At 37.6% G+C, this 25,905-nt stretch overlaps 1 protein-coding gene across 1 annotated transcript; it reads right to left on the bottom strand.

The window, feature by feature from the left end:
• Positions 1 to 90: 90 nt before the first annotated feature.
• On the bottom strand, positions 91 to 25,605 carry LOC122323126 (hepatocyte growth factor). The gene is made up of 18 exons (XM_043216790.1): positions 25,389 to 25,605; positions 22,503 to 22,659; positions 21,863 to 21,975; positions 20,377 to 20,491; positions 18,084 to 18,226; positions 16,702 to 16,822; positions 14,053 to 14,171; positions 11,891 to 12,056; positions 10,976 to 11,109; positions 8,888 to 8,981; positions 7,143 to 7,279; positions 5,969 to 6,001; positions 5,701 to 5,806; positions 4,855 to 4,929; positions 3,957 to 4,106; positions 3,745 to 3,851; positions 3,116 to 3,258; positions 91 to 2,383 (listed from the first exon to the last, which is right to left on the bottom strand). The coding sequence occupies exons 1-18, from the start codon at positions 25,435 to 25,437 to the stop codon at positions 2,201 to 2,203; spliced, it is 2,145 nt and encodes a 714-aa protein (XP_043072725.1). The 5' UTR covers positions 25,438 to 25,605; the 3' UTR covers positions 91 to 2,200.
• Positions 25,606 to 25,905: the final 300 nt, after the last annotated feature.

Here is a 25,905-nt window from a genome sequence, read left to right as displayed (position 1 = left end):
TACTGACAATGACTTTATCGCGTGGTAAAATCTGATTATGCTATGCAGAAATGAATTCACCCCTCAATGTGCCTTACGCTCTTAGAAATAAAGGTACAAAAGCTGTCACTGGGGCAGTACCTTTTCAAAAGGTACACTTTTGTACCTATTAGGTTCAAATATGTACACTTTAAGTACTAATATGTACCTTGAAGACAAAATGGACTCTTTAGGAACAAACAAACACGTACCTTTTGAAAAGGTACCGCCCCATTGACAGCTTTTGTACCTTTATTTCTAAGAGTGCACCAAAAGGTTCAGAACCAGCCACTTCATCATCCAGGATTCCTCAAACACAGGTTTCATAAAAAAACGAAACAAAAAAACTCTACTACACGAAAACATTTGTTTTGATAAATGTTAAAGCCAAATGAGGTAACACTGAAGGGCTCTTTTGCCTTGTCTTGTGCTTTAGTAACACTAATCTCAATGTGTTCAACAATGTCCTTACATAAGGACTTGTGCCTCAGGACTCTTACAAATTAAACTCATCCTTCATTTTAACCAACATAATTAGCATCGGGAGTGGTTGGAATACAAACACTTACGAGCCATCACTCAGAGAGCTATTTGTTTAAGCCGACATGATTTTTGGAGGTAATTTCCCAAGCTGATTGTTTTTGGAAGCAGGCCAGCGCGAGGGAACGAGACGCTCGCGGAAAGAGCGATCCAAGACCACACAAGAGAGAAAATCGCTCGGATTTATCTTACACCGGTTCTGATCTGAAAAACGGCTAAAAATTAATCGGCAAATTTCCGACGCGCGCCCGCTTAGCTCTCTGTCCTGCAGAGAGGCACATTTCGGCCTCGATGCATCTTTGCAGCATTACGCACGCACACACACACACACGCGTCGACATAAACCATCGCACTCGCTCTCGAGTTTACAACTGACAAAATGTGCATTCGGAATTAATACAGATATATTTACAAATATATATATAAACCCACCCAATGACGACACTGGAATGGAGGAGGCCAACCTCTTATAAAGGTCTATGAGACCTACGAAAGAACTGGGAGTGATTACCCCACTCCCATGACCACAGTATTTACAACACACATTTCCAAATCCTCCTCTGAATTCCGCTCTAAACCAAACAGAGTGTATGGGAACCTCAGATGCTGATATGTTATGACAACTACGATTTTTTTGCTGCATGTCACTACAAGCAGGTCATGTCATCTCCGTTCAGGCTTGCGGACAAAATATCAACACTGGAAATGGACGGAACACCTCTGACTATATAAACACCTAGGCTGACCAAACGACAATCTGTAATGGCGACACGAGGAGGTGTTATTGAGGGACACAGTGACCTCTCTCGTGCGGTTTCAAGTATTATCAGGAGCACAAACGCAAAAAAAAAAGCCTTCTGTGTATACTTTTTATCCATAAGATGTTCTACATTTAGCTAACAGCTAACACTTTACCGAGGGGCTTTTTGAACGACACTGTTAATGAGCGTTTTATATCAACAAGCACTTATAATCATAACAGCCCTCTTTCTCGATGGGGAGCGGCCGAAATGTGTACGTCGGTCAGCTTTGAACGCTTTTAAAGGAGGGAACGGCCGATTCCTGTTGGGATCTGAGAGTTTGTATCCATATATCAAGTCCTGGTCTGAATCCAGACTCAAACTTGGGTTAGGTCTCCGAATCCAATATCCCAACTGAAGTCCAGATTGTTAGTTTGATGGGTAATGTGTGGGTTGAATGTACATACGAATGTTTTGTAGTGCACTGCAGCAAGATTTCTCTTTGAGGACTTGAGGTTTTTGGTTGGTGGCCAGGAATTGCTATTGATTCTTGAAACGGATTCTGGCTGCTCGTCCGCACTTCGGTCCAGTAGTCTTTATCTTTCCGTATGGCTAGTTGCGAATGTAGCCTTCGGAGACTCCGTCTCCCAGCGCCTTGCTCTGCGGTTCTGGCATTATTAGGTGTACAAATTGCTTGAATTCAGAGCAACAGTTTCAGCCGTAGTTCTAGCTCTTTGAGTAGTTGTGAGTATATGTTTCTCGGCCAAGCTGGGAAAAGTTCCCAAGAACTTTTTCAACAAGAGCTGTTCAGGTGACCCTTAAATCGAGAAATGAACTGTCGGTTTTATGGAGATTCAGAATTTTTGTTCTCAGATCGTGTGTTCAATCTTGCTTATTCTCCATCAGTTGTTTAGTTCTGAGTTTGGATAATTTCTGAACACTTTATGAATCCATCCAGTATAGAAGGCCACATTTACGAAAATGGCGGGTCGTTTGTGTCGGGCACATCCTCTGCCGTTTACGCTCACGCCGACAATGACTTTACTGTTACTCTCTTGGCATACTAGAGGGCCGCCATAGTCCTTCTGCAAGCATAAAAAATACAAAAAACACAAACAAAAATTAGTATTTAGAAATGCATCTAAAGCAGGGGTGTCAAACTCAATTCCTGGAGGACCGGAGGCCTGCAGAGTTTAGATTCAACCCTGCTAAAACACATATACTATGCATGTCTGAAGTACTTGATTAGCTGGATCAGGTGTTTAATTAGGGTTGCATCTAAACTCTGCAGGGCTCCGGCCCTCCAGGAACTGAGTTTGACACCCCTGATCTAAAGTATAAGAAAGGAAAAAGTGTAGCCAAAACCATATGGTTGTTCAATAATAAAAAATAAATAAAAGATGGCAAATAAGATTTAAACAAGTAGCCGTTCAATCATTCAAAAGTTTGAGGTTGGTAAAATTGGTGATGTTTTTTAATATATATTTAATCTTTTTATATCTTTAAAAACATTTCAACAAGCTGCGTTTTCTATTATTTCTTTTTCTATTTGAATATATTTTAAAATGTAATCTAAGAAATATTACACAGTCTCTAGTATCCCATAATCCTTCACAAATGATTTGCTGCTTAAGAAACATTTCTTCTTATACAGTTATTCTGCCTAATATTTTTTGTATGCAACCAAGACACTTTTTTTTTTTACTGGCAATGCAATGCATTCGTACATTAAAATTATTAATTTCCGATCAAAAAGGATTCCAAGATTTTGAATGGTAGCTCATCCTGCAGAGAGTAAATCTAGTGAATAAACTCACCTCACACACTCCTTCATCCCTCCTGCCACCAGCGCACAGTTTTGAACTGGTGATTGGAATTGTCCCTTTGTGAAGTTGCTGGCATCGTTCATTGCTCACTATGGGCAGATGAACTCTTTTCAACGTTCCCTCATGTCCAGTGCCTGAGAAAGCCAGAAAACTGTATTAGAGACTATATTTGGCACATTTACTTGAATATGAACTCAGATTTGTGTGCCTTCCCTCCTGCTTTCACACTGTTACGCTATGTAGTTCCAAACCGCAAAACGCTTCCAAAATGCTTTCATCATCAACATGAATTATTTTGGAAGCAGTTTGTTATCGTTGCCTCACAACAAAACTAGAACTTTTTTTGCACTCACGTTTAAAATATTTGGAGCATTTTTGTGACTTTTTCCCCCAAAGCCCTGGTTAATTTTCTACCCTGCTCTCATTTTTAAAATGTATTCAAGCGCTGTTCCTTGGTGTGCACACAAGTTTAAGTAATCAAAGCGAACCAAATGTTATGGTCAATTGAAGCCACTGGGTGGTTGTTGTGTTAGGCTGGAAGCAAGACAGCAATGCCGTGTGCCTGTAAAGCTGTCAGGTGGTGGGGAGTCTCTGATGACTGGCTCTTAAGTTGAACCCACCTTTGGTCTCACCCCAGCCGTACACAGAGCATATGGTGTCCTCCTGAATGCTACAGTCCGCCACAGGCAGCTGAATAATTCTGACACGCTCTCTTGGGAGTGCAGGTCTGTGTAAAAGAGGAACAGAGAGGTCATTTCATCAACAACAAAGGAATAAGATCAGAGATGGAATATATTAATAATATACATATTGATTAATCAGCAGTTCTTACTGAGTCAGTCGGAGCAGGGCAAGACTAGAGCCTTCCGGGCCACAGATGACATGCGAGATTCTCCTCTCCTGTCTGTGGAAGTCATTCTCACCCGACTCGTTCAAGTGGGATATACCAAGCCAAACTCTGTACTCTGATAGGTCAGGCACACTAGGAGGGGAAATATAATTTCAGGTTTTGGGTATAAATATGCAACATTTTGTGTGTGTGTTTTTCTCTGATCCTCAACATTAAATGCAACATTATTTGTTACTATGTATTTCATTCAAACTGTTTTTTAGAATGAGGTCCTATAAAACTGCATGTTTGCAAATTCAAAATAAGTTTTCAGACTTGCAATTAAAAATTCAGAATAGATTATTTTTGCATTTTTTTTAGTCTTAAAGGAATAGTTCATCCAATGGTTACAATCCTGTCATCATTTACTCACCCTCAAGTATTTGCAAACCTGTATGAATTTCTTTGTTTCTGCCGAATACAAAGGAAGATATTTTGAAAAAAGTTTGTAACCATTTGGGTCACCATTTACTTCCATAGTATTTTTTGACCAAAACAGCCTACTTAATTTTCATTTTTGGGTGAACTATTCCTTTAAGATAGTATTTTTTAGACTAGGTAGGATGATGCAATATGTTTCTGTAGTAAAGTGAATCTTCTTATCTCAAAAGTTCAAGCTAAATGTGACTCCTTGTGATACGACCTTTTTGGTGGATATGTAGATATATGGATTTCATGCTATAAGATGCATGTTCTAAAACATCAGCAGCTTTGATTTGTTGGGTTGCATGCTCAAAACAAATCATGGAAGCCCGATGATCATTGACCCCCTGACCCTGAGAATCCAGAGGTCACGGTCAGGGCACGATGATGACTGTGCAGCAAAGCTGGAGATAATTACCATGACGAGAAGCACTGTATGTCTGTCAGCACCCACTCCTCCCTGACCAGAGAACCTCCGCACCGGTGAGTGCTCCTGAAGAGACCGAGAGACATGAGACAGTGAGGCATCTCCAACATGACTCTCTCACATTATAAAACATGACAGCGCAGGGTTTTACTTCTGAGGAGCTGTATGAACGCTGACTTCATGGACAACGGCACTTTATTTGGAGGGAATTTTACAATCCATATGCCTGCGATGGGCTTTTTTAGGAAAATAGACAATTTGTATACTTCTTAATTGACGTAAAGAAAGTAGATATGGGAAACACAAACACCCTGTAAAATTACTGTAGATTAACTGTAAATATAGTAATAGTAACTTAAAAAAAAAAAAAATCAAAGCCACATCAGTAGCAAATGAGTAGTCTCAAGAGTAGTAGATTAAAAAATTAAAAACATTAATATTTTAGCAATTTATTATGTGTATATATATATATATATATATATATATATATATATATATATATATATATATAATAATAAAATAATTTATACATTTCAGAAAGTATTTTAATGATTAATAAATATAGATAAAAATAGATAATAGCAATAAAATAATACTAAAAAGTCATTTTAAAAACTGTCCATTAATAAAATTTCTGACTAAAACTGTGGAAGAAAATCATTCAAAGCAGGAAATCACAAATAAATATACTTTATTGTCAATGAAGTCTAAAATTACATACTGGTCATTCTTCACCTTTCAGTAGATACACGTGGGTTGCAGTTCTTAGTGCACCACGAATAATGTATGCTAATGATATTTTAACAATGTCATCTACATATTTTGCAAATTTCTTACCCTCTCTGTATGCTGACCATCCAGCTGCCTTCTTTAATCAGGACAGGCCCACCACCGACGATTCTCACCTGCTTGTGAACAAAGCATGAGGCCTTTGTTCCCTCATCTTTAAGGAGAAATTAAAAGACAAAATAAGTTTATCAGAACACAGAAAAACGTGAAAATGCACAAATGTGTTTTTGAAATAATCCCTTCTGATGTAATATGAAGAAAAAAAATATCATCTGAAAATCTGCACAGCTTAACAACACTTGAAAGACTTGATTACCTTTTTGTGGCAGATTGTTATGTGAGGGCTCACCTAAAAAGGAAGGAAAAGGAAAGAAAGCTTATTTTTGTTCTAAGCAATGAATAGGCATGAGAAATGAAAAAAATATGTGGTCACCAGTGATGGCTGTTTAGAGTATAATTTGAGTGAAAGTGTGTGTGAGGTCTTTAGCATAGGACTAGTCTTGGACCAGCATGTGGGACCAGTTAAACCTGCGCAGCACTGAAGCTTAACTTATACATGCGAGTGTGTGTGTGACAGAGACAGAGGGAGTGCTGACAGTCCGAGCCACCTGGGCTTTACACTCTTTAATTAAACTGAAACCTATGTGGAAAGTGTGCGCATGTGTGTGTGAGTGATTGATGTGCCATATGTAGATTTGTAACACATGGCCTACATGCTCAACACAAGTCTGCGGTGTCAATGATGAGAGTGTAAGTCAACAGGAAAGCATATGTGGGCACATAATGGTCAAAAATATGGTTATTGTCTGTAATGTACAAAGAAATGAACAGTCATACTTTATTATAAGTAAGGATAGATGGGAGCAATTGAAAGTTAGCGACATTGCTTGTGCTTAAGTATAAAACTTCCGACAGCGCGCGAGAGCTGTTAAATGCTACGAACAATTGAGTGACTGGGAACTCCAGAAGTGCTTTAAATTATTCAGTGAACGAATTAACCATTACAATACTGTTTGAAAGGTTGGGGTCAAAGGTTGTAATACATTTATCAGAGAGAATACATTAAAGTGTTAAAAATGGCAGTCAAGATATTTAGAATGTTTTCTATTTCTGCCATTGAATAAAAAGTTTTCAACAGAATTGCACAATATATATATATATATATATATATATATATATATATATATATAATTCTAAGTTTTTTCTCACAACAATAAATTTGAAGTTCTATAAGCAAATTACATAACACAAATAAGTATATATATATAGAGAGAGAGAGAGAGAGAGAGAGAGAGTTGTGAATTAGTTGTATGAAACCTCTACTTATTGCATGATGACGTAGTCTAGTTTAGTCTAGTTTTCGGTGGTTTACATTAGTTCCATAATCCTCAGCTTGTGTTAGACTCTTCATGTTTCGAGTATTATTTTAGGGAACCCAAAGATCTCGTTCAGGTTGTAATGTTAGCACAGACAACATGCTGCTCACTCACAGGGTTTGAGAGAGCAGTAATCCCAGGGGAGAGCTGAGCTGTTGGTATAACACCACGGGCCGTGTTTGTCCTTGTCCGGATTTCTGCAGAAGTTCTCCGCCTGTTCAGCCATCAGCAAGTCCACATCTCTTTCATTACTGAGAACAAAAACAAATCTCATCGTTACAACAGAAGATGTGCAGCAGTGAAAATGTTCATATTAATATAAACATTCAAAACAGGTGCATCGTTCAGGCAAATTCAGGGTCGTTTAACACGAATCAAACAGTCTATCCAGTGCTTGTAACAAAACAATACATCTAAATCCATTTAAGAAAAGAGTCCAAGGAAACATCTTCTTCTCATAAGTTCATCTTAAGACCCAGCTGTGTGGAGCTCCTCTCAGGAGGCAAGGTGAAGTATTTAGCTCGTGCATTACTCATGACATGTTTCCCCAAGCTTTTCCACATTATCACTCAGATTCAGGAAGATCCGCAGATGCTACAATTCTCCCAACGTTCACCAGAGACAAAAAGTGCTACAATGAGGAGCACATGAATGACACCAATGATTTTCTAGCCGTGCTACTCTAGGGTTCATACAATGTAAACAATCTACGCCTAATACCCGTCCGACAATGACCTTTGCAACCCGGCCGTGGCGGCTCACAGGCTGCGGGCCAAATAAAGGAGCTGATTGGCTTTGATGTGTTCATGGAGAAGGGTTAGGGCGAGGAAAGGGGTCAGAGGGTGGCTCGAAAGAATCCCGTTCCAGCTGGGTTGGTCTGCCTGCAATTTTTAGGGAATTTAGTCACTCCGACTGCTTCACGTTTACCATCAATTAGAGCTCTTCAGAATGGGGGTCCTGCACTAAAACGTGTTTTTCTTCCTCAGAAAACCGTGAGGGTCTTATTTTCTCAACGAAGACAAACGCAACCTGACAATCCCTGAGCTTTGCATCAATGAGCTGGCGGGGTTCTGGAAAGGTCGACCTTTGACCTGGAACTTGTTCATAAAACCGGGAAGTTATTTAACGCCACACATCTCAGGGTGAGTGTGGATGGCAGAAACAACGCAGACCTTTTGCGGAAACGATTGCTTGACTCCTCTGAGACTTACACATGCACGCTCACTGATAATGTGCCAATGCACATTAACCATAACTGCATTAGTGGAAACACCTGGCAGGAACAAATATAAACCCTTGCTATTTAATAGCGGTATGGCTGTAAGCACCTGTGAATGTATATATGATAGCCCCATATGCTTGCATATATTTAAAAAATAAACATGAGATATTTCACAAAGCATCTGTCCCATTTATTCACTCTCACCAATTTCATGTCAACTTGCTGTGATTGACCCATGAACCTAAGGACTAAATGGAGTTTGTTCACCTTGCAAAGCAGCACAAAGGCATCATGGGATTGTCCTTGAGATCCTGCATAGCAAGATGTGGACCTAGTTTGGTTTCCATGGAAACTGAGTGAATGTCCATGACTGAATCTATGCGCTGTACCGATATAAATGATGGTTCTGCTTAATAGGAAAAATCGAAGAATGTGAAATCTAAGAAAACTAAATGTGTGTCCATACTGAAGGACTGTAAACAATCAATTTCTTGTGTCTGAATCTTTGCTGAAAAGGTTATTTATTCAGTTTATAGCTTGAATGATTAAAAAAACAACAACTAATATTTACTCTCAAATTAATACGGACAGACATGGTGCAGCTTTTGCGGTCTACACATGGATGGCTGGTTCTTACCTTTCACTGTGGTCTTTCCATGGAGCACAAGGGATGCCAGAGCGTGTTTTTGCCTGTTTTCCATTGTATGCGTCACCAATGCCTGTATAACACTCTGAAACAACAAACATTACATTTTCAAACTAAAATCAGATAATATAAAGAGGTGTGCTATAATAGAAAAAAACTAAGGAAAATGTAAATGTGCTTGCAGATGCGAAACTCGCTATGATATTTTTATACTTGGCCGTGGTGCCTCATTAAATATTATTTTATCATGAAATTGCTTAGAAAGTAATAGCATTTTTCCTTAACCAGCTGCATGTGATTAGTATTTTTTTATTTATTAATATTTTGAATTACCTTTTTAAATATTAATTTTCCTTTAGAAAGTTTTTTTTTGTATAATAATATATTTTTTTATGAACTTACATTTATATTTATATTTAACTTTAATTCATTCAGTTGTTTTTATGCCACAGCAGCAGGCTATTTTCATGGGAAAAGATAAACAGGATAAATGAATTGTGTACAGAAAAATCTTTTAGATGCACTTTTGATAAAAAATGTTATGCCAAGTACCCTAAGTTAACCCTAACCCTAAGCACATGCAATAATACGCTTGGCGGCCTCTAAATATATGTACAATGTGCTTAACAAGAAATGTGAATGCAATGCAACATGATTAAATATAGATATTTTAATGATCCCAGTGAGAACTTGGCTTTTAATCAATGCTGTTAACTTAAATGCCCTAAAACTACGATCAAATTCTGCAAGTCGAAGTGCTTAAAGAAACACAGCAGGTTTGTGGAAACACACTGCTTATGGAAACACAGCAGGGCTCCCAGCGCACCACAATAGTCAAACGATCATCCCAACGGCCTCAATTGGAACACCGGCTAAATCGATCTTAACATCAGCGCTTGTGCGAGTCCTTCTATGAAGCGTCTCCTGGGCCCTGCCAGTCACACGAAGCTGTCAGCAGTGATTAATGCTTGACTCATGCTGTCTCATTCCCACACTGCGGCTCCTGCTCCCTGCACATGTTTCAAACAGCCCCCATTAGTGGCCGTGGAGATCGGACTACAGGGACCATCGTATACCGATGCCAAAAGAGCCAAGAAAGAGCAAATGAAAGAGAGTGAAAAGAAGGGAGAAAGAGCTACGGCATTCCTGAGCATCATGAAAAGAAATTACATAGATATTATGTCTTGCTGGGGAGGATTAATAAGAACAAAGTCAAGGAAGTTTTTTGAGGGTCGTTTTGATATGCAAAGAAGGCACGACTTCAAAAGTCATAGTCTTCTTTTTTTACCCAGCCAGAGAAACACAGTTGGAAGAACGCCAGCCATAACATCATGGAAAACAAGATCAAACCAGTAGATTATAAACATGTTTCTGAAAAGCAAATAAGTGTAATAGGTTTTATAGTCGCTGTCTGTAAACTCGCCTGACGTACTGGAATTTTCGCTCACAGTACAGAAATACACATCCAGACAGAGAGGAGGCAAAGCCAGGGTCAGACATGTCACAGAACTTCATGAGGCAGTTCACTTCATGTCTCCAGTCAAGGGCATGGCTTGAAATACTCCATCAGTAGGCTACAGCTGCCACAGTGCTTCAACCATATGGTTAATATTTCAAGCAATTAATTTCGGTGTGCACTGAAATGTTTAAATGCATTCAAATGCATTTCTCTCCTGAGTTTCTGAAAATCAAAGATGCTGACAAATATGGTTGAGAAGAACATGTGACAACCTTGAACATTAGCTACCCAATAAGGCAATGCCTTTTCATGGTAGCTTCACTGAATTCAAAGCACAGTAGCCCTGTGTAAGACAGTGTATTTCCCCAAATGCCTGATTGTGTGCAACAAAAGACACAGATGACATGAAAAAAGCGGTTTGTACGTATATTATATTGTTTTACCCTTATTTAAGAACATAAGCTGTAATAAATGTTGTTGTTATGAAGAGCAATGAGGTCTGAATTGGTAAAACATTTCTCAAGGCCTGTGTTCATGCACAGAATCAAAAATGTAATGCTAGTATCATTGAATGACAAACTTTTGAATACAGTAAATGCCAAAAAAAAAACATAAATTACCTTCAGGTTCAGATAGTATGACACCACAGCGAGGGATGCTGGTACAGAATGCCACAGGTACATTGGGGTCAGTCGTGAAGCACCATGGGAGATGACGACCATCAGGATTCCTACAGTAGTTCTCCCGGAGATCCCTGCGAAGCAGATTTTATACTCCGTAATCATATATACACACATGTTAGTGTTACAGAACACATGCTGAACAGATAGAGACTGATCTTAAACCTATAGGTTTTGAAGAATTATCTGCATTATATATATATATATATATATATATATATATATATATATATATATATATATATATATATATATATAAACTTGCATGATGACAGATAACAGTCTGGGAGAAACATTAAGTTTGATTTTCCTAGTGATGACAGAATAGAACCAGTATACCTGGTGAGCATTTCAGCACAATATATCAGAACTGGTTACAAATACAGTCTAAAAATATTTCTAAATTTGTTTTGTATTTAATTTGACACTGGATATTTATATATATATATATATATATATATATATATATATATATATATATATATATATATATATATATATATATATATATATATATATATATATATATATATATATATATATATATATATATATATATTTTTTTTTTTTTTTTTTTTTTTTTTAGTTATTTTATTTTAAAATTTAATTGAAAGAATTTTAGAATCATTTACTAACATATCTAATAAAGTTTTTTTTTTATATTTAGGTTGATAATTAATATTTATCAGTCAGTACTGAATATTTTATTTTTGCATGTTCATTTTATTAGAATTTTTTTACTGTGCTTGCCCATGCCAAACTCCCTATGATATTCTGCATGTAACAGGAAAGTCCAGTTCATATTTGAACTATACATCAACAGTTAATGCATATGTTTTAGCAGGATTTTCTTACTTGCAACGATAATTCTGTGGAGTATAAGAGTGTCGATGGGGAAACTGGGCATCCCATCTCTGACAGGTCACTCCTTCAGGGGTGATGCCAACCGTTCCACGATAACCCTCTCCACGTCCACGGAAACAAGTTGTTGTGTTGTCAATGTCACCGCTGTTGTCTGAATCTGAGTAAACAGTGAAAAACATTAACAGAAAGACAAAGAGAGTGAGAGAATGAAGCATAATATCACTCCTTAGGCATGATGAGCGCTGAATCATAGATTCACTATTAACTGTAAGACCGCGCTGCCTCAGGGAGGAATAACAATCCTGCTTAACAGAGAGAGATGCTTCCTGAATGAGTCAAAGCAGTCACTAAGTCTGTGACAAATGCTAAAACAGTAGCCTACAGAGCTTTTTTTAGGGTGAAACGTAAGCTTTTTATGAACGCACAACAGATATATTGTTTTTGCCCATGAATCTCATTGCAATAAATTATGCTCACTGGAGACAGTTATTATGTTTACCTCCAATAAACCGCTAGTGCTTCAGTCTGCTAATGGGGCTCGCAGTATGAGGATGTAGGCCAAGTCATGCTAATAAAACCCAAAATCAAACTCTCAAATGCATCCCATACACTGAGAATTTAAAGAGATCTACAGTTGATCCCAGTGTATGCAATGTTATCCCAGCTAACAAAAATGTTAACATTTAGATTAACATTGTTTATGAATGTTTTCAGATTTTTTTCAGAATTTTTTTTAATGTTAACGCAAAATTCTGCAAAAACAATGATGAAATGTTCCCCTTCAGTTCTTTTTGTCATGTTTTGAAAACATTTTAAAACTAGAAAAGTAGTAGCAAAAGCGTAACATTTAAAAAAATCTTAGAAGAATACTTAAATAAATTATTTATATATATTTATAAATATTTATTTATTTATTTATTTTTTCTGGAAAATAAAGCTCAATGAATGATGTTTAAATAATGCATAATAAATTGTGTTAACATTTTAACATTATTAAAGACCTGATTTAAACAAACATTAACATTACTAGAACAATGTCTATACATACCTATGGGAAAACCTTGCCAGAATGTTCTGAGAACATTCTCTGTTGGCTAGGATTATATTCGTACAATTTCATTGTACAATTGCATTAGAGAACGCTAACTAAGGAAGTGGTGCGTATCATCATGAAGACAAACGCAAATGTCAAGCAAGTGGAAACAATGAGGTACATTTTCTTAGGTTTACCGCAGAGCAGTACTGTATCTTTTAAGAGCATGTTTAGCTTTATAGAGTATCAAATAGTCTTGTTAAGAATGCCGTTCCTTCTGCAAGTGGGCGTAAGTCACTTCTTGTAAAAGCAGATGCACCTATGATGGTTTCCACAGGTGACATACATAGCTAAACTCTGTTTAGCTGCTTATTGAGATGCTGAGGTGTTTGAAAAGAAGCTGCTCTCTCTGCCAAACAGGAAAGAGCGTGGTGAAAAGTTCCTCCCAGGACGGTGATCTTTGAGAATCCGTCACAGGATTTTGCTCAAGGTTACGACATAGACTTGCCAAATAGCTCTAAAATACAAATGCGACCCCCGTGGCTCGGTCTAGAATTGTGAAGAGCGCGAGCGTCTGAGTTTATGCTTCGCTTCCCGCTTGAACCAACTTGCCGTCGCCTCGCTAATGAAAATAAACGAAGGCAGTGTGAGGAAGAGGAGGGGGTGAAGGGGTGTCATTATAATAATAGGTTTTTGGGCGCTTGTGTGTTCGAGCGAACTGGGGGTTTGAAACCCACACGCGTGTTTTGTCTTTAGCGTAGAAGGTTTACATAGCACTTGAAACTCAAGCACATTTCTCTCATGCAGATAAGGCAACGCTCTACTGCGCTGATGAGGGAAAATAAACACGGAGGCACAGTACTGAAAAGACGGGGCGAGAGCTGAGGAAAGAGAAAGAGAGGAGAGAGAGTTTTATAGGTGGACCCTCCTCTCTCTCTTCTCCCGGTTACAAACAACATTCCTGTGAGGGTCCCAAACGAGAGGGGAGCCAGGGCTACAGGAAGAGGAAGTTGTAAATTTGGCAAACTCTGCCTCTTTTCATTCTCTTTCTCTCTGGCTTCTTTTTGTTCTTCTCTCTGTCTCTTCATCTTACACATAGGACGCAGACGCGCACACTCACCACACTGTTTGATGTTACAGTACTCCCATGGAGTGCTCGGATCGGTGGTGAAACACCAGGGTCTCTGGCGCCCGTCTGGGTTCCTGCAGTAGTTGTCCTTTAGACCTTTGTCGGGATATCTGTCATAGGAAGGGCAAAGCGAACACATTTAACATGCTACATATAAACTATCCTGGATCTTTAGAAACTTTGATTTATAGGCGGGATAAAATTCTAATAACCTCCAGAAAATACAGAACATGCTCGCTGCTACTGGTACAACAATCTGAAGTAAAGCAGACAGGACGGAAGCCTGTCGTTCGGCATACATGTAAAGATTCATAGATATACTGCTCACAATTTTTTGTTTTCTACTATAAGTAAATGTTAAACAGAAGTATATATTATCAGTCCATAGGCATAGGCATCAGTCTATAGTATATATAGATTATGTGTCCATAGGCATCAGTTGGTCAAAATCAAACAGAAAACAATTATTTAAAAAGTAGTGTATATTGGCTGATACCTAATATTTCATTTTGCATGCTAATTTCCTATATTTTTCCTATTAAATAGAATTTTTAGATAACTTTAAATCTAAAGGTCTAAACTTAGAAAATATGTACCTAAATCGTTTTATGCACCTTACTGCACATTTCACCGCAGGTTCAAAGAGAAATGTCCACTGAGTGGCACTAAAACACAGGTTCATTAGTTTATTAGTTCACAAGTTTATTACGTTGACATAGATAACTATTGCTCTGTTTTTATTATGTTTTATTATGTTCAGTTACTTATTGCAGTGACAATTCTGGGGACTGTCGCTAAAAGTTAATGCTCTATAATGTTGGAAATATACCCTACACCAAATACAACCCTAAACCTAACCGAAATTAGTACTTTTCACACAGAATTCGAACTCTAGCTTTCCATTGCCAAAGTGTAACATTGTATCACGTGAGTTACCGAAGAAGGAAAGCTACCATCTATACTGTAGATATGGATATGTGTGATGCTAAAGTTCAAAAGCACCAGTTTTCAAATCTCCCAGCATATTAATGTTGTTTTGAAGTCATTACATGATATTTTTCAAGTAATTTTTAAAAATTAAGCTTTATTAATCGAAGCTCTGTAAATGTGTGTCAAAAGGAATAAAAGGTGTCTGAGTTTTACTTCCTCTAGTGTTCATTTCTTTTGGAAACTGCAGTGATATGTACTTGTTGGTACATATTTTGTGGCTCCTAAAAAGTGCACCTAGGTATGTTTGCTTAGTGCTTTGATGCAACTTGTGTTGTTAAAAGTGTTATATAAATAAAAATGATTGCTTGATTGATTGATTGGTTTATACCATGAGACGAGGTAGAATCTAAAATAAAGATCCAATTGATTGAACTGATGTATTTAATCTAAAGTTGTCTATAATCTGCAACTTTTGTGGCAGATTTGTCATGTAAAGGGTGAATAGTTTCTGTTTTGTAATATTCAGTGGGTTTTTATGGTTGCTTGAAGACATCATATACAATTTGCCTCTTTGGTAGGTTCACACAAACCAGTCATTTTATTTAGTGATTTATATAAAACAAGGGCATGACACAGTTCCCATGAGGTCAAGTGGGAAAGAACTATTGATTTTTCGAATATTTTTAAAAGCTCACAAATGCCATTCCGGATTAGGATAAATTCAAAAGCATTTGCCATGCATGCAATCTGACATATTAAAAAAATAGACTTTGTGTGTTTAGAGATTCTTAAGGGAGAGTATTCAAAATAAACTGACATTTATTTCATGATTAACGATATTGTTGTTTCCCAGAACTAAAGATGTAACTGGTCCACTGGAAAGGTCATGCAAAACGAAAATGCCATTGAATGGAAAGTGCATGTACATCAGGTAGCAATGTGGTCTCAGCTCTTTCAGTTTCAGCTATTCTCCACAGAGTAGGTGTGTAATTGAGTAAAGATGTGCAAGGGACTTTAAAACATATTTTTATCCAACATGAATGATGTTTTCCAAAACAAAGTGTAATTTTTCATGACTGCTGTTGGCCATCGCTTTAAGATGCCTGCACATATTGCGATTTCAGACGGATTAAAGCATATCTGAGTTTTTTTCCACAATTAATGTTAAATGACATGAGGCCAGTGATCCACTCATGACCCCAGCTTTCTTCAGCAAAACATTATCAAATCACAGACTAGTTTTTGAAATGATATCTGATACGTCCTTTGAAACTGAAATATCTTAACATCTGAAGAAAATGTGAGTGATGTTTGCCGTGCAGGATTTCAGGGTATTCTAGCATTGCGATGGAGTTGCTAACATGTTCTGATTGGTTGTTACACGTTTATCACTATGGTGATAAAGATTTCTGGGTCTCAACTCAAATCAGGCCACCCCTAAGTTCCTATAATATTTTAGATGGCATGATGATGGCATCTTCATTTTTAGGTGAACTATCCCTTTAATGTAAGTCTAATGGATTTTGTGACTTCCAGGTGCATGATTTTAGTTATCATCTGTAGTACCCCACAGGCGAAACAAAAGAGATTTGCATTTTTATAAGTATGCAAATCAGCCAAGCCTCTCAAATCAACTAAAAATCCTAACTTGAAGTGAATCTGACTGAAGTTGTCCCTGTCACTGTTTTCACTTTCTGGTGGGTCTCATACCTTTTAGGGTGGAAAAGGTGTTTATGTGGTTCATCAAGGTCCCAACGCTGGCATTCCCGGCCGCTCTCCGTGTGGTCCAATGGTCCACGGTAACTTTCCCCGTTACACGTCATGCATTCCACTGTGAATAAGGAACAAGGTTGTAAGAACCAGGACAAGGCCCAAATGAGTCCAGCTGAGGGACATTAGCATGCTTGCAGAGGATGACTCAACATGGTTCAACCTTAGTTGTCATGCTAAATGGTTAGAAGCTTGCAAGTGTGGCCGAATGCTAGTAGTAAATTAGTGTACATGTTTGTTACGCATAAACTAATCACTAACGATTAATGACTGCAGGGATTGTAATCGCATTTATCAAGTAGACAAGCAATTACGGAGCCACATGTTACCCTCAAACTGTCTAAAAATAAATCATCCTACACACAATTTACTAGGCACTAGGCCTTGCTTTTAAACCTAAATGTGCGTTGTAGCTTCTAACAGATTTCGCACGATCAAAGGTTGAAGCAACATGTAATTATTACAGTACTTAGTAAAGAGCTTAGTCACTGTAGGACCAAACCAAACATCCCAGCAGATGGGGGTCACCTCAGCTAGAGTGCTCTCGCTAAATCCTGTTATTGGTTGTACAGTACCCACAGTATAAGCAGCAGATTGCTGTTATAAAAACAGATGTTAATGTCAGCCACTCTCGTGAAAGCATGATTCTCCTTCTTTGTGTTTGTGTGTGTTTTTGATTATGGGAAACTAATTTATTAACAGACCCTCCCAGCCATACTTCAGCATGCAACTCTTCAAATAGACAAGAGGCTCTCTTTGTTGGCCTGATAGCTATCGCTGCAGAAAACCCCTTTTTATGCATGCGACTCAATGTGATCTCATATAAACGAAAAGCTCCGGTCACCCCCACAAACAAGCGCTTTCATTCTTTGTAAACAGAGGAAGTCTTGAATCTTATAAATAAACAATTCACACTAAAAAGGTGTTTTTAAAGGGCTGAAAACCAGTGCAAACCGAGTTCTCATATTAAACAGCTTCAAAAAGAGATATCACAAGTGAGATCAAAATTCCAAAATAGTCAACTGTGAACACATGGAGACTTCTGAAATCTCCAGATGAAAGAACATGCTCAGTTTTGCCAAGAAACTGTTTATTAAAAGTCAGAGATTTACTTTCAAATTGTCAGGGATTTTCAAACATCAGTACTTCATCTCTTAAAGACCACATGATTTAAATAATACTGACATTCATTTCATAACTCTGTATTCTTACATTCTGTCAACAGTCAGTTTGGTTAGAAATGTTAGAAAAGTACAATTAAAAGCTATAAAATAGCATACCGAACAATAAAAATACAAAAAAATTGCAGGTCTTGGACTGACCTTCCGAGCACTGTGGGATGCTACAGTCCTGGTGGCGTATTTTGGGGTCTGTGGTAAAGCACCAAGGACCTGTTGTGGTGTTGTCTGGATTCCGACATAAATTCTCCTGTAGATCTCTGTGCTTGTGCCTCTGGGGTAAGAAACTAATGAAGTGAGAGGAAAACATAAAAGAGAAGTGATGTTTGTGACTCATACACAAGCAGAATTGCTCCAAATTTCTCGAACAACATACTGTTGCTCTTTGACACAACTAGCACACTATGGTTTAATACTCTTTTACTGATGTTAGCTTGTTTATCTTTTTATTCTAATAACATCTGATACTATAACTGAACCAAGAATCATGAATTGAACTGGATGTCACATGACACAGTTGTGACTTCCAGCCAAGTACAACAAGATAACCCATCATCTTGATAACTTATATTTATATTAATAAGAGTGGCATGACTAACGATATCTTTAACATCGGAACACAGCTGCTACTCTACATTTCATTGTGATGCAAGAGTTTAATGTGCATGTGGCTTTGGGGAAATTGTTGCATCTTAATTTTTTTCTTTTTACTTATGGAAAAAGTGCAAAGGTTGAATCTTAAAACAACAAATGAATGCAGTTAAATAATGATTTTGGCAAGCAAAAAGGGTAGTGTAAAGCCTTTGGTCAGACAAGGTCAAAAACAGCGCAGTGCTTGAGTTATGCTCATTACGAGCATTGTTCGTTTTAATAGCTTTTACTTTGGCTATTTGAATGTTATGAAAGCAGCATCACATAAAAACAAATGTTTTTGGCTACCAATGCCATTACAGAACTACACATTTATCTTTCATCTAATAATCCATTTATTCCGAAACCAAAGTCCTCTAAAATAAATGGGTTATCGCAATAAAGTTAGTATATGTGACATGGTGACCACCATGATGGAATGACCTATCACATCTAGGTCAATACAGGCCGCAATTATGACTGGAATGTTTATCTACATCATTTAAAACCTGTTTTTTTACTAAGGTATTAAGATACTATGTTTTTATGGGTACCAGTGGTAAAACTCTGAGACGCCGCTAATGCAAAGAGTTTAAAAAAGTGTTTTACCCTTGCCATGCAAATATTTGTAAACCATTAATAAATCATTGCCTTAAGCCAAACGATAATTATCTTTTGTGTAATTGCCTCTGGCATTCACGACACAAATCAACCAAGTTCATGATGATTGATGAATACAGATAAAAATGCAATCTGTGACAAATTAGCTGACCTACGGGCCTGTGTGGTATTTCAGAACGTTCAGGTCCATTGGTTTTTTGAGCCGATAAACCATGCCTGTGATGTTTCAGAGGCAAGCATATCAAAAGCTGGCTTTAAGACTGTGCTGATGTCTATTAGAGAGATAAAAAGAGTGGAAGAAAAAAGAGGAGAGAGAGGGGGAATATCTAGAGCGGGAAAGTTGGTGGTAAGGGTTCAAGGTCTCTGAAAGGTAATCGCATTTTCAGGATTTAAGAAAAGTGCATAAAACTTCTATAAAGGCCAAAAAATAGGGCAGATCTATCGTATCGACTTGCAGTACAGGAAGTAAATCGAAGCACCATGTGGTGTCCCTAATGAATTCCTGTAGCCATAATGAACTCAAAGACGTGTTCTGCATTACGTATCTTATCTTTAGCTTTGTACTGCTTTCTGTCAAACTCCCACTTATGCACAAAACCCCAAATCCTCTAAACATGACGTCTGTTCCAGGCTGCATGTGGCTTCGTTGTGTTTATTTTTAGATGTAAGTGTATACAAAAATGTATATTTTGGGGTAAACTTGCCCTGAAGTATTTACGCATAGGCATAATTGTAAACAAACGTCTATTTTTGGGCAGGCAAGAACGGAAGCAATTGTTTGAAAATGTGCCGGCCGCTCGTTGGCGTTCCTGTCATTGACCTAATTGTCTCCGTCGGCGCCCACTTCTGAAAATTGTCAAGTTGCACTGTCACACTTAGACTCAGCGAGAACCCTCTAACGAATCAAAGCCAGCGAGACAACACGCATAAAACTGAGCATTCATCATCATTAGAGGCTAATGGGGATTTTTACGACTCACAGAGTCTGTTTTGCCATTAGCTATCTAATAGCGTAATATGTGCATAAATAAATCAACTGAAACATACCAAGGAGTTAACAGCTATCTACACTCCACGAGACTTTTTAATAGCCACAGAAATGCATATAGTGGGTAATTGACTTTAATTGCCTACAGAGAGACACCAAACCATGAATGGGAGGTAAAGAGGATGAGTAAGCACTTACTTGTGTTCATGTGGCGTTTTGGAATTCCAGAGTTGGCACTGGACTCCACTCTTGGTCACCGATCTCTTTCCTTTGTAGTTGAGTCCATTGCCAATGATGCATTCTCTCATGAAGTCTAAAAGATAAGAAAAAATAAAGACAGATTAGATTCTAAAACTGAAACAGCCACTAAATAGATTTTATATATATAGTTTCTGAAGTCGGTGATTTTAAAACTATATTTGGTAACCAAGTGGGCAACTGATATTGAAAAGACATCAAATTAACATGACAATTGATGTCAAAAACTGGTGAAATATGCAAATCAAACTGACATCAAAAACTTGGCATGCCGTTTATCTGATGTAAACTAAACATTAAACATATTGACCTATATATACAGTACATTGAACCAATTTCAGTGTGGGATTAACTTCTTGTTTTCACCCAGCTACCACTGGAAAAAAAAAATTCCGTCCGAATTGAGTTTAAAATGATGTTACAGCATCTTCATCTTGATTTAACCTCAAATACAGTAAAATAGTATCAATATTGTAAAATATTTTCACAATTAATAATAACAGTTTTCTCTTTTAACATATTTATTTATTATATATTTATACATCTGTGGTGGGAAAGCTTTTATTTTATTCATTGTCAGCTGATCCCTGAAAAAACATTCTACCGCTGTATGCTGATTGGGTGCTTCTGTAAAATTTTAAATGTCTTTGCTGTCACTTTTGATCAACTTTATGTGCAAAGGCTGAATAAAATTAAAATTAATGAACACAAAGTTTTAAACCAAGGTTGCTAAAAGTCTTTAAATGTCACTGTTGCACTTTGTTGTCAGCAGTAATACATACAGACCAGCAAAGTCAACAGAAATCCCTGCCTGATCTTTGTGTTTCTGGGTCTGCATAAGCATTTGATAAATGTCAGGTCTTAAACACAATAAGTGTTTTAGACTTCAGAAAATCTGCAGTACTGTTAGAAATACAGGGACAAATAGTGGGCTATTTACTTCCAGTGACTTGGAGTGAAAGTCATTTGCTGTGTCATCCTTATCTTGGTGGTGGATAGATAGAACGAGTGTGTGTGTTTGCATGAGTGTGTCATCATCACATGGACACTGATCTCACATTTATTCACGCTGAAACTTAATTAATCCTTAAGAGTCCAGTGCTTGGCTAAGGTTTGAGAACAGATCTTCGTATTATGAAACCCATTGGTGGCAGATCATGCCAGCATACGCTTAACTCTATATGTATTTGAGATTTAAAAGGGTTTAAAAACAGATCATGCATCAATATAGACCATCAGGAATGGCATCAGGACATATGAAGGAAGTAAAGTCAGATCAGTTTTTTTTTTTTACATTTTGCAACAACAGCAACAACAAATGTATAAGACACTGATATTGGTAGATATTGATATCTTATGCATCGCTAATTATGTATGCTCTCTGGCCTAAAACTCAGACCCTGTGGACGTGAAGCGGGTTTTTTACCTTTCTTCTCATACAGGTCAAAGTTGAAGTCATTCTCCATGCGGACACCGACAGTGAGGCTATCATAGGAGAGTAAATGACACTTTGCAGTTTTCTGATCGAAGTTGAAAGCTCTGCAAAGATATAACACACATGTTATCATATATAATAACAATAAGCATACAAAACCAAGAGAATAAGCGATTTAATGTCATCGGTAGATGCTACTTATCATGTAAAGCAAAGCATAAAATAGCTATTGTTGTCAGTTTTTTCTTGTATTTTGAAGTCAGGTGATGTCTCCAAAAAAAAAAAAAAAAAATTGCAAGAGCTAATGGTCAAATGCCATGCAACCTCATGCAATTTCTATTTACTAAGAGCTGCATTTTCTTTCTATGCAGAAGTAACCAGAGGTCATTGACCCGACGCATCAAAATAGGAAATACTTGTACTGCTGATTTTCGATTTCCACTGGTGAAACAGATTCCAGCTGCTTCCTCTCAAACTGTGTTGAACACAATTAGCTAATCTAATTCTATTTCAAATCAGCCAGTCACCAAAGGCAAACAGGCAGTGTGCTCCTTTTATTCAGACTTCTGCTGTTTACGATTATGTGTAAGGTGGCGTGTCTTTGTGCTTTAACCTTTGAGGACCTCTGTACCTGCAGGTGAACTCTAGCTTCCTGTTGCGGCTACAGCGACGTGCGCACTTTCCCACACTCATCTTGCGGCCTTTGGTAATATAGGACACATCAGGTGGCGTGTCCAAGCGCACAGCATCGGTCTTCTGGTAGTCTTGCAGGGCATGCCTCTTCGTTTCTGCCACACAGAACACATGTTAGAATGGGGAGACAGCACGTGACTTTTTGTCTCTTAATCAGTAAAGCCTGGTTATAAGCCTCATGGGAGAGGGTATAAAACAGAATATTAAATATGGAGCAAAAAAGGAACTAAGATGATGAAATTGTATTACAACAACCCGCTCAGATCAAAAAAACTACACATTTTCATAATCGTTCAAACAGCTAGTCTGTGTCAAAATCATATGTTATCATTTTATCACCCTCATGTCATTTTAAAGCAGCATGCATGCATTTCTTCTGCTGAACACAAGGTATTTAAAAAAATAAGTAAAAAATCAAAAAAAAAAAAATGTCTAGACAAAAATAAATCAAATAAACACATATTTTCCAAATATCCTCTTAATAAGTTCCGTAGAAGAATGAACATCATAGATATTTGAGAAGACACGAGGGTCTTCATTTTTGAGCTGGTCAGGCTAAACCTTTAGTCAGTTGTGCCAGGCTAATATTCTCCTTTTAATTAAAACACAGCTAGAAGTATTACACTTGCAAAGATCCTATTTGAGCAGCGACTTACTAGTAAGGTCACAAATCAACTACTCAGTTATGGGTTTGGTAGAATACTTATTGGATCATAACCTACAACAGCAAGGGGAAAAAACATTTGCTATTAAAGGCAGTGGAGCAGTAAATTAGCTTTATGTGTATAGAAGAATGCAAAGGCATCACTCAGGGTCTGATTTGATGAGGTGGTGAAGAGAATTGTGAAGGCCAAAGAAATCTGGCTCCGATGCAGCACCAAACCTTCTCAAATCACCACCAGAGCTCATCCATGCAGTCACAATAAGAATTGAGTTGTCTGTCAAGCACATGGTTAGAAAGCACCAATTTCACAGCCACAAACCATACTGTGAGATCAGATGTGCTCTGTGTGTTTGAGACATGCCCTAAATTCTGATAGTAGACCAAGCAAGTAACATTACACCCAATCTAAGCTCTAAAACTTACGCAAAGCCAACAGTCACACTCTTGACTCAAACTCTGAATATTATTAGAAGTCTGTGCAGAACAAGCACTACTTAGATAGGTTAGAAAGGTTTTCTAGAGATCGTCTTGGCTCAATACGTCCGAAAACTAGAGTTTTTTTACGCCACATTATACAGAATGTATTACTAGAAAAGCAACAAAAACGAAGCAGTTCTAAACTTTGCGCAAGCGACCAGCCACATCGATCCTTCAAGGTCACAGAAGTACTGCAGATTAGAAACGAAATGACTAAACACAGAATAATTAATAGGCTCTGTGCAATAAAGCGATTTTGATTTCAAAAGAAGGGTTTCACAGTGCCACACTCCAGCACTTCATCTCTCCCTTCGGTTCCATGCACGCTGTCGGTGACTCATTTATCCAGATGTTTTGCGAAGAAACAGCCCACTCACCATGAATGTCAACATCTGTGAAGTTTTCCGTAGTGAAACTTCATACAATGTTTGGGAACTGTGACGCTTTTGATACATGTGTCATTTGAGTCATGAACTGCGATTTGTTGGCATACACAATGTATTTCAACAGCTGAAATGTAGAGATTAATAAGAGATTAATAAAGATAATGAAATGATAGTATAGTCGACGCTGGCGTATTGTGTAGTTGATTGGCTGAGGGATGTTCCAGTATTGATATATAGTCCGACAGCATGTTAACTGTTTGTATCACTCTGCTCGTCTGTGTTTGCAGGGTTCCAGATCAGAGCATGTGATTTGGCTTGTTTTTGAACTACAGTACTTTTATTGGTGAGCAAATAAAATAAAATAAAATAAAACAGAAGTAACATAAAGAAACTTTAAAGTCTGTGTGAACCAGAAGTTGCAACCTTTTTTTGGAATATTGTGATGTGTTTCACAGTAAAAAAAAAGAAAAGAATATTGACTAATAAAAAAGAAGGCGGGGCCAGATTTAAGCACACCTCCTCACTATCTGTAGTTAAGCATGTTCAGTCCATGCCATCAAACTGACATCATCAGAATGACTCTTGAAGCAAATTTTAGATTTTGAATAAAGATTACAAATACTTTTTTTTGTAGATTTAATTGTTCACCGCAAGGCTAGTAGCCAAATGTGTGCTAACAAGTTCATTTTGATTTCATGCAGACTTTAAATATCCCATACATACACTCAATGATAATGCAGTAAAAATCTGGCACGAAGATTTACATGCTCATAGCAATGCCAACCACAGTTATTAGATGTTAATCTTTATCTTACAAGTAAACTGTGATTTTTAAAAAATATTTTTAATATTATATTATTAATGTTTTAACAAACAATAGATTGTGAAAGTTTACAGTAGAAGTTTATTTGTCCACTGCAGGGTGGACATTTGTATCAGCGCTAATTTGTTTAAAATGTTTTTTTTTATGAATATGTAGTTATAAATCAGTAAGCACAATCAGCATAACGACTTTAATGTGGCTTTGAAACATAGACTACTTTGTTAATTCTTCAAATCCCAAAAGGCACCAACAGGAATGACCCATAAATAGCATCATGTAAGCTGAACAGAGACAGTGTTGGACATCTCCAGAACACTACTACAAAAATTAACCACGATAACCTCACTTTCCGCACTGAAACCACGTATTACACTTATTGCCATTGCTGCAAAACAAAATACAGTTATTACTGTAAAATCTGATACATGAGAGCCAGTAAGACGCTTTCTCTGACTGAAGGGGGAAAAAACTTACCTGAGTAAACCAAAACGGCCACACAGAGTAAAATTTTGTAAATCCACATGTCGCTTTGGATAGTTGTAAGTGACCCCGCCAAAAAAATGCACAAGATACGACAAATAGTCTTCCTTCGAATAAGACTGTTTGTCAGAGATAGTTGCTGTGGCTGACTCTTGCGGACAGTGAGCGAGCGCGCAGTGAACTGACTGAAGATGAGCGCGAGCTGAGAGACTCTACCTCACGCGCTCCCTCCCCTTTCCCTCAGCCCATTTAAAGTCGCCTCGCCGCTGTCCATTCCTCCACATAATATTATCGCGTTTCCTGATAGACACCGAGGTTGTTGAACCGATCCGGGAAGTAAAATAAATGCAAATTGTTTATATTTGTTGCCTGTCTAATTTATTGGAGCGGATGGAAAGTGTCGAGGAGATGTCAACACAGCTGTGTGACGCTGACTAACCTCCCTGAGGGTGTTTGCGAGTAAAGTTGTGAATCGATAAACTCTGGGCCACTCGAGTTGTTTTAGTTTGGA

The sequence above is a fragment of the Puntigrus tetrazona genome, chromosome 18, assembly GCF_018831695.1.
Source record: "Puntigrus tetrazona isolate hp1 chromosome 18, ASM1883169v1, whole genome shotgun sequence".
Taxonomy (NCBI): Eukaryota; Metazoa; Chordata; class Actinopteri; order Cypriniformes; family Cyprinidae; genus Puntigrus; species Puntigrus tetrazona.
This window is presented reverse-complemented; position numbering and strand designations above follow the sequence as displayed.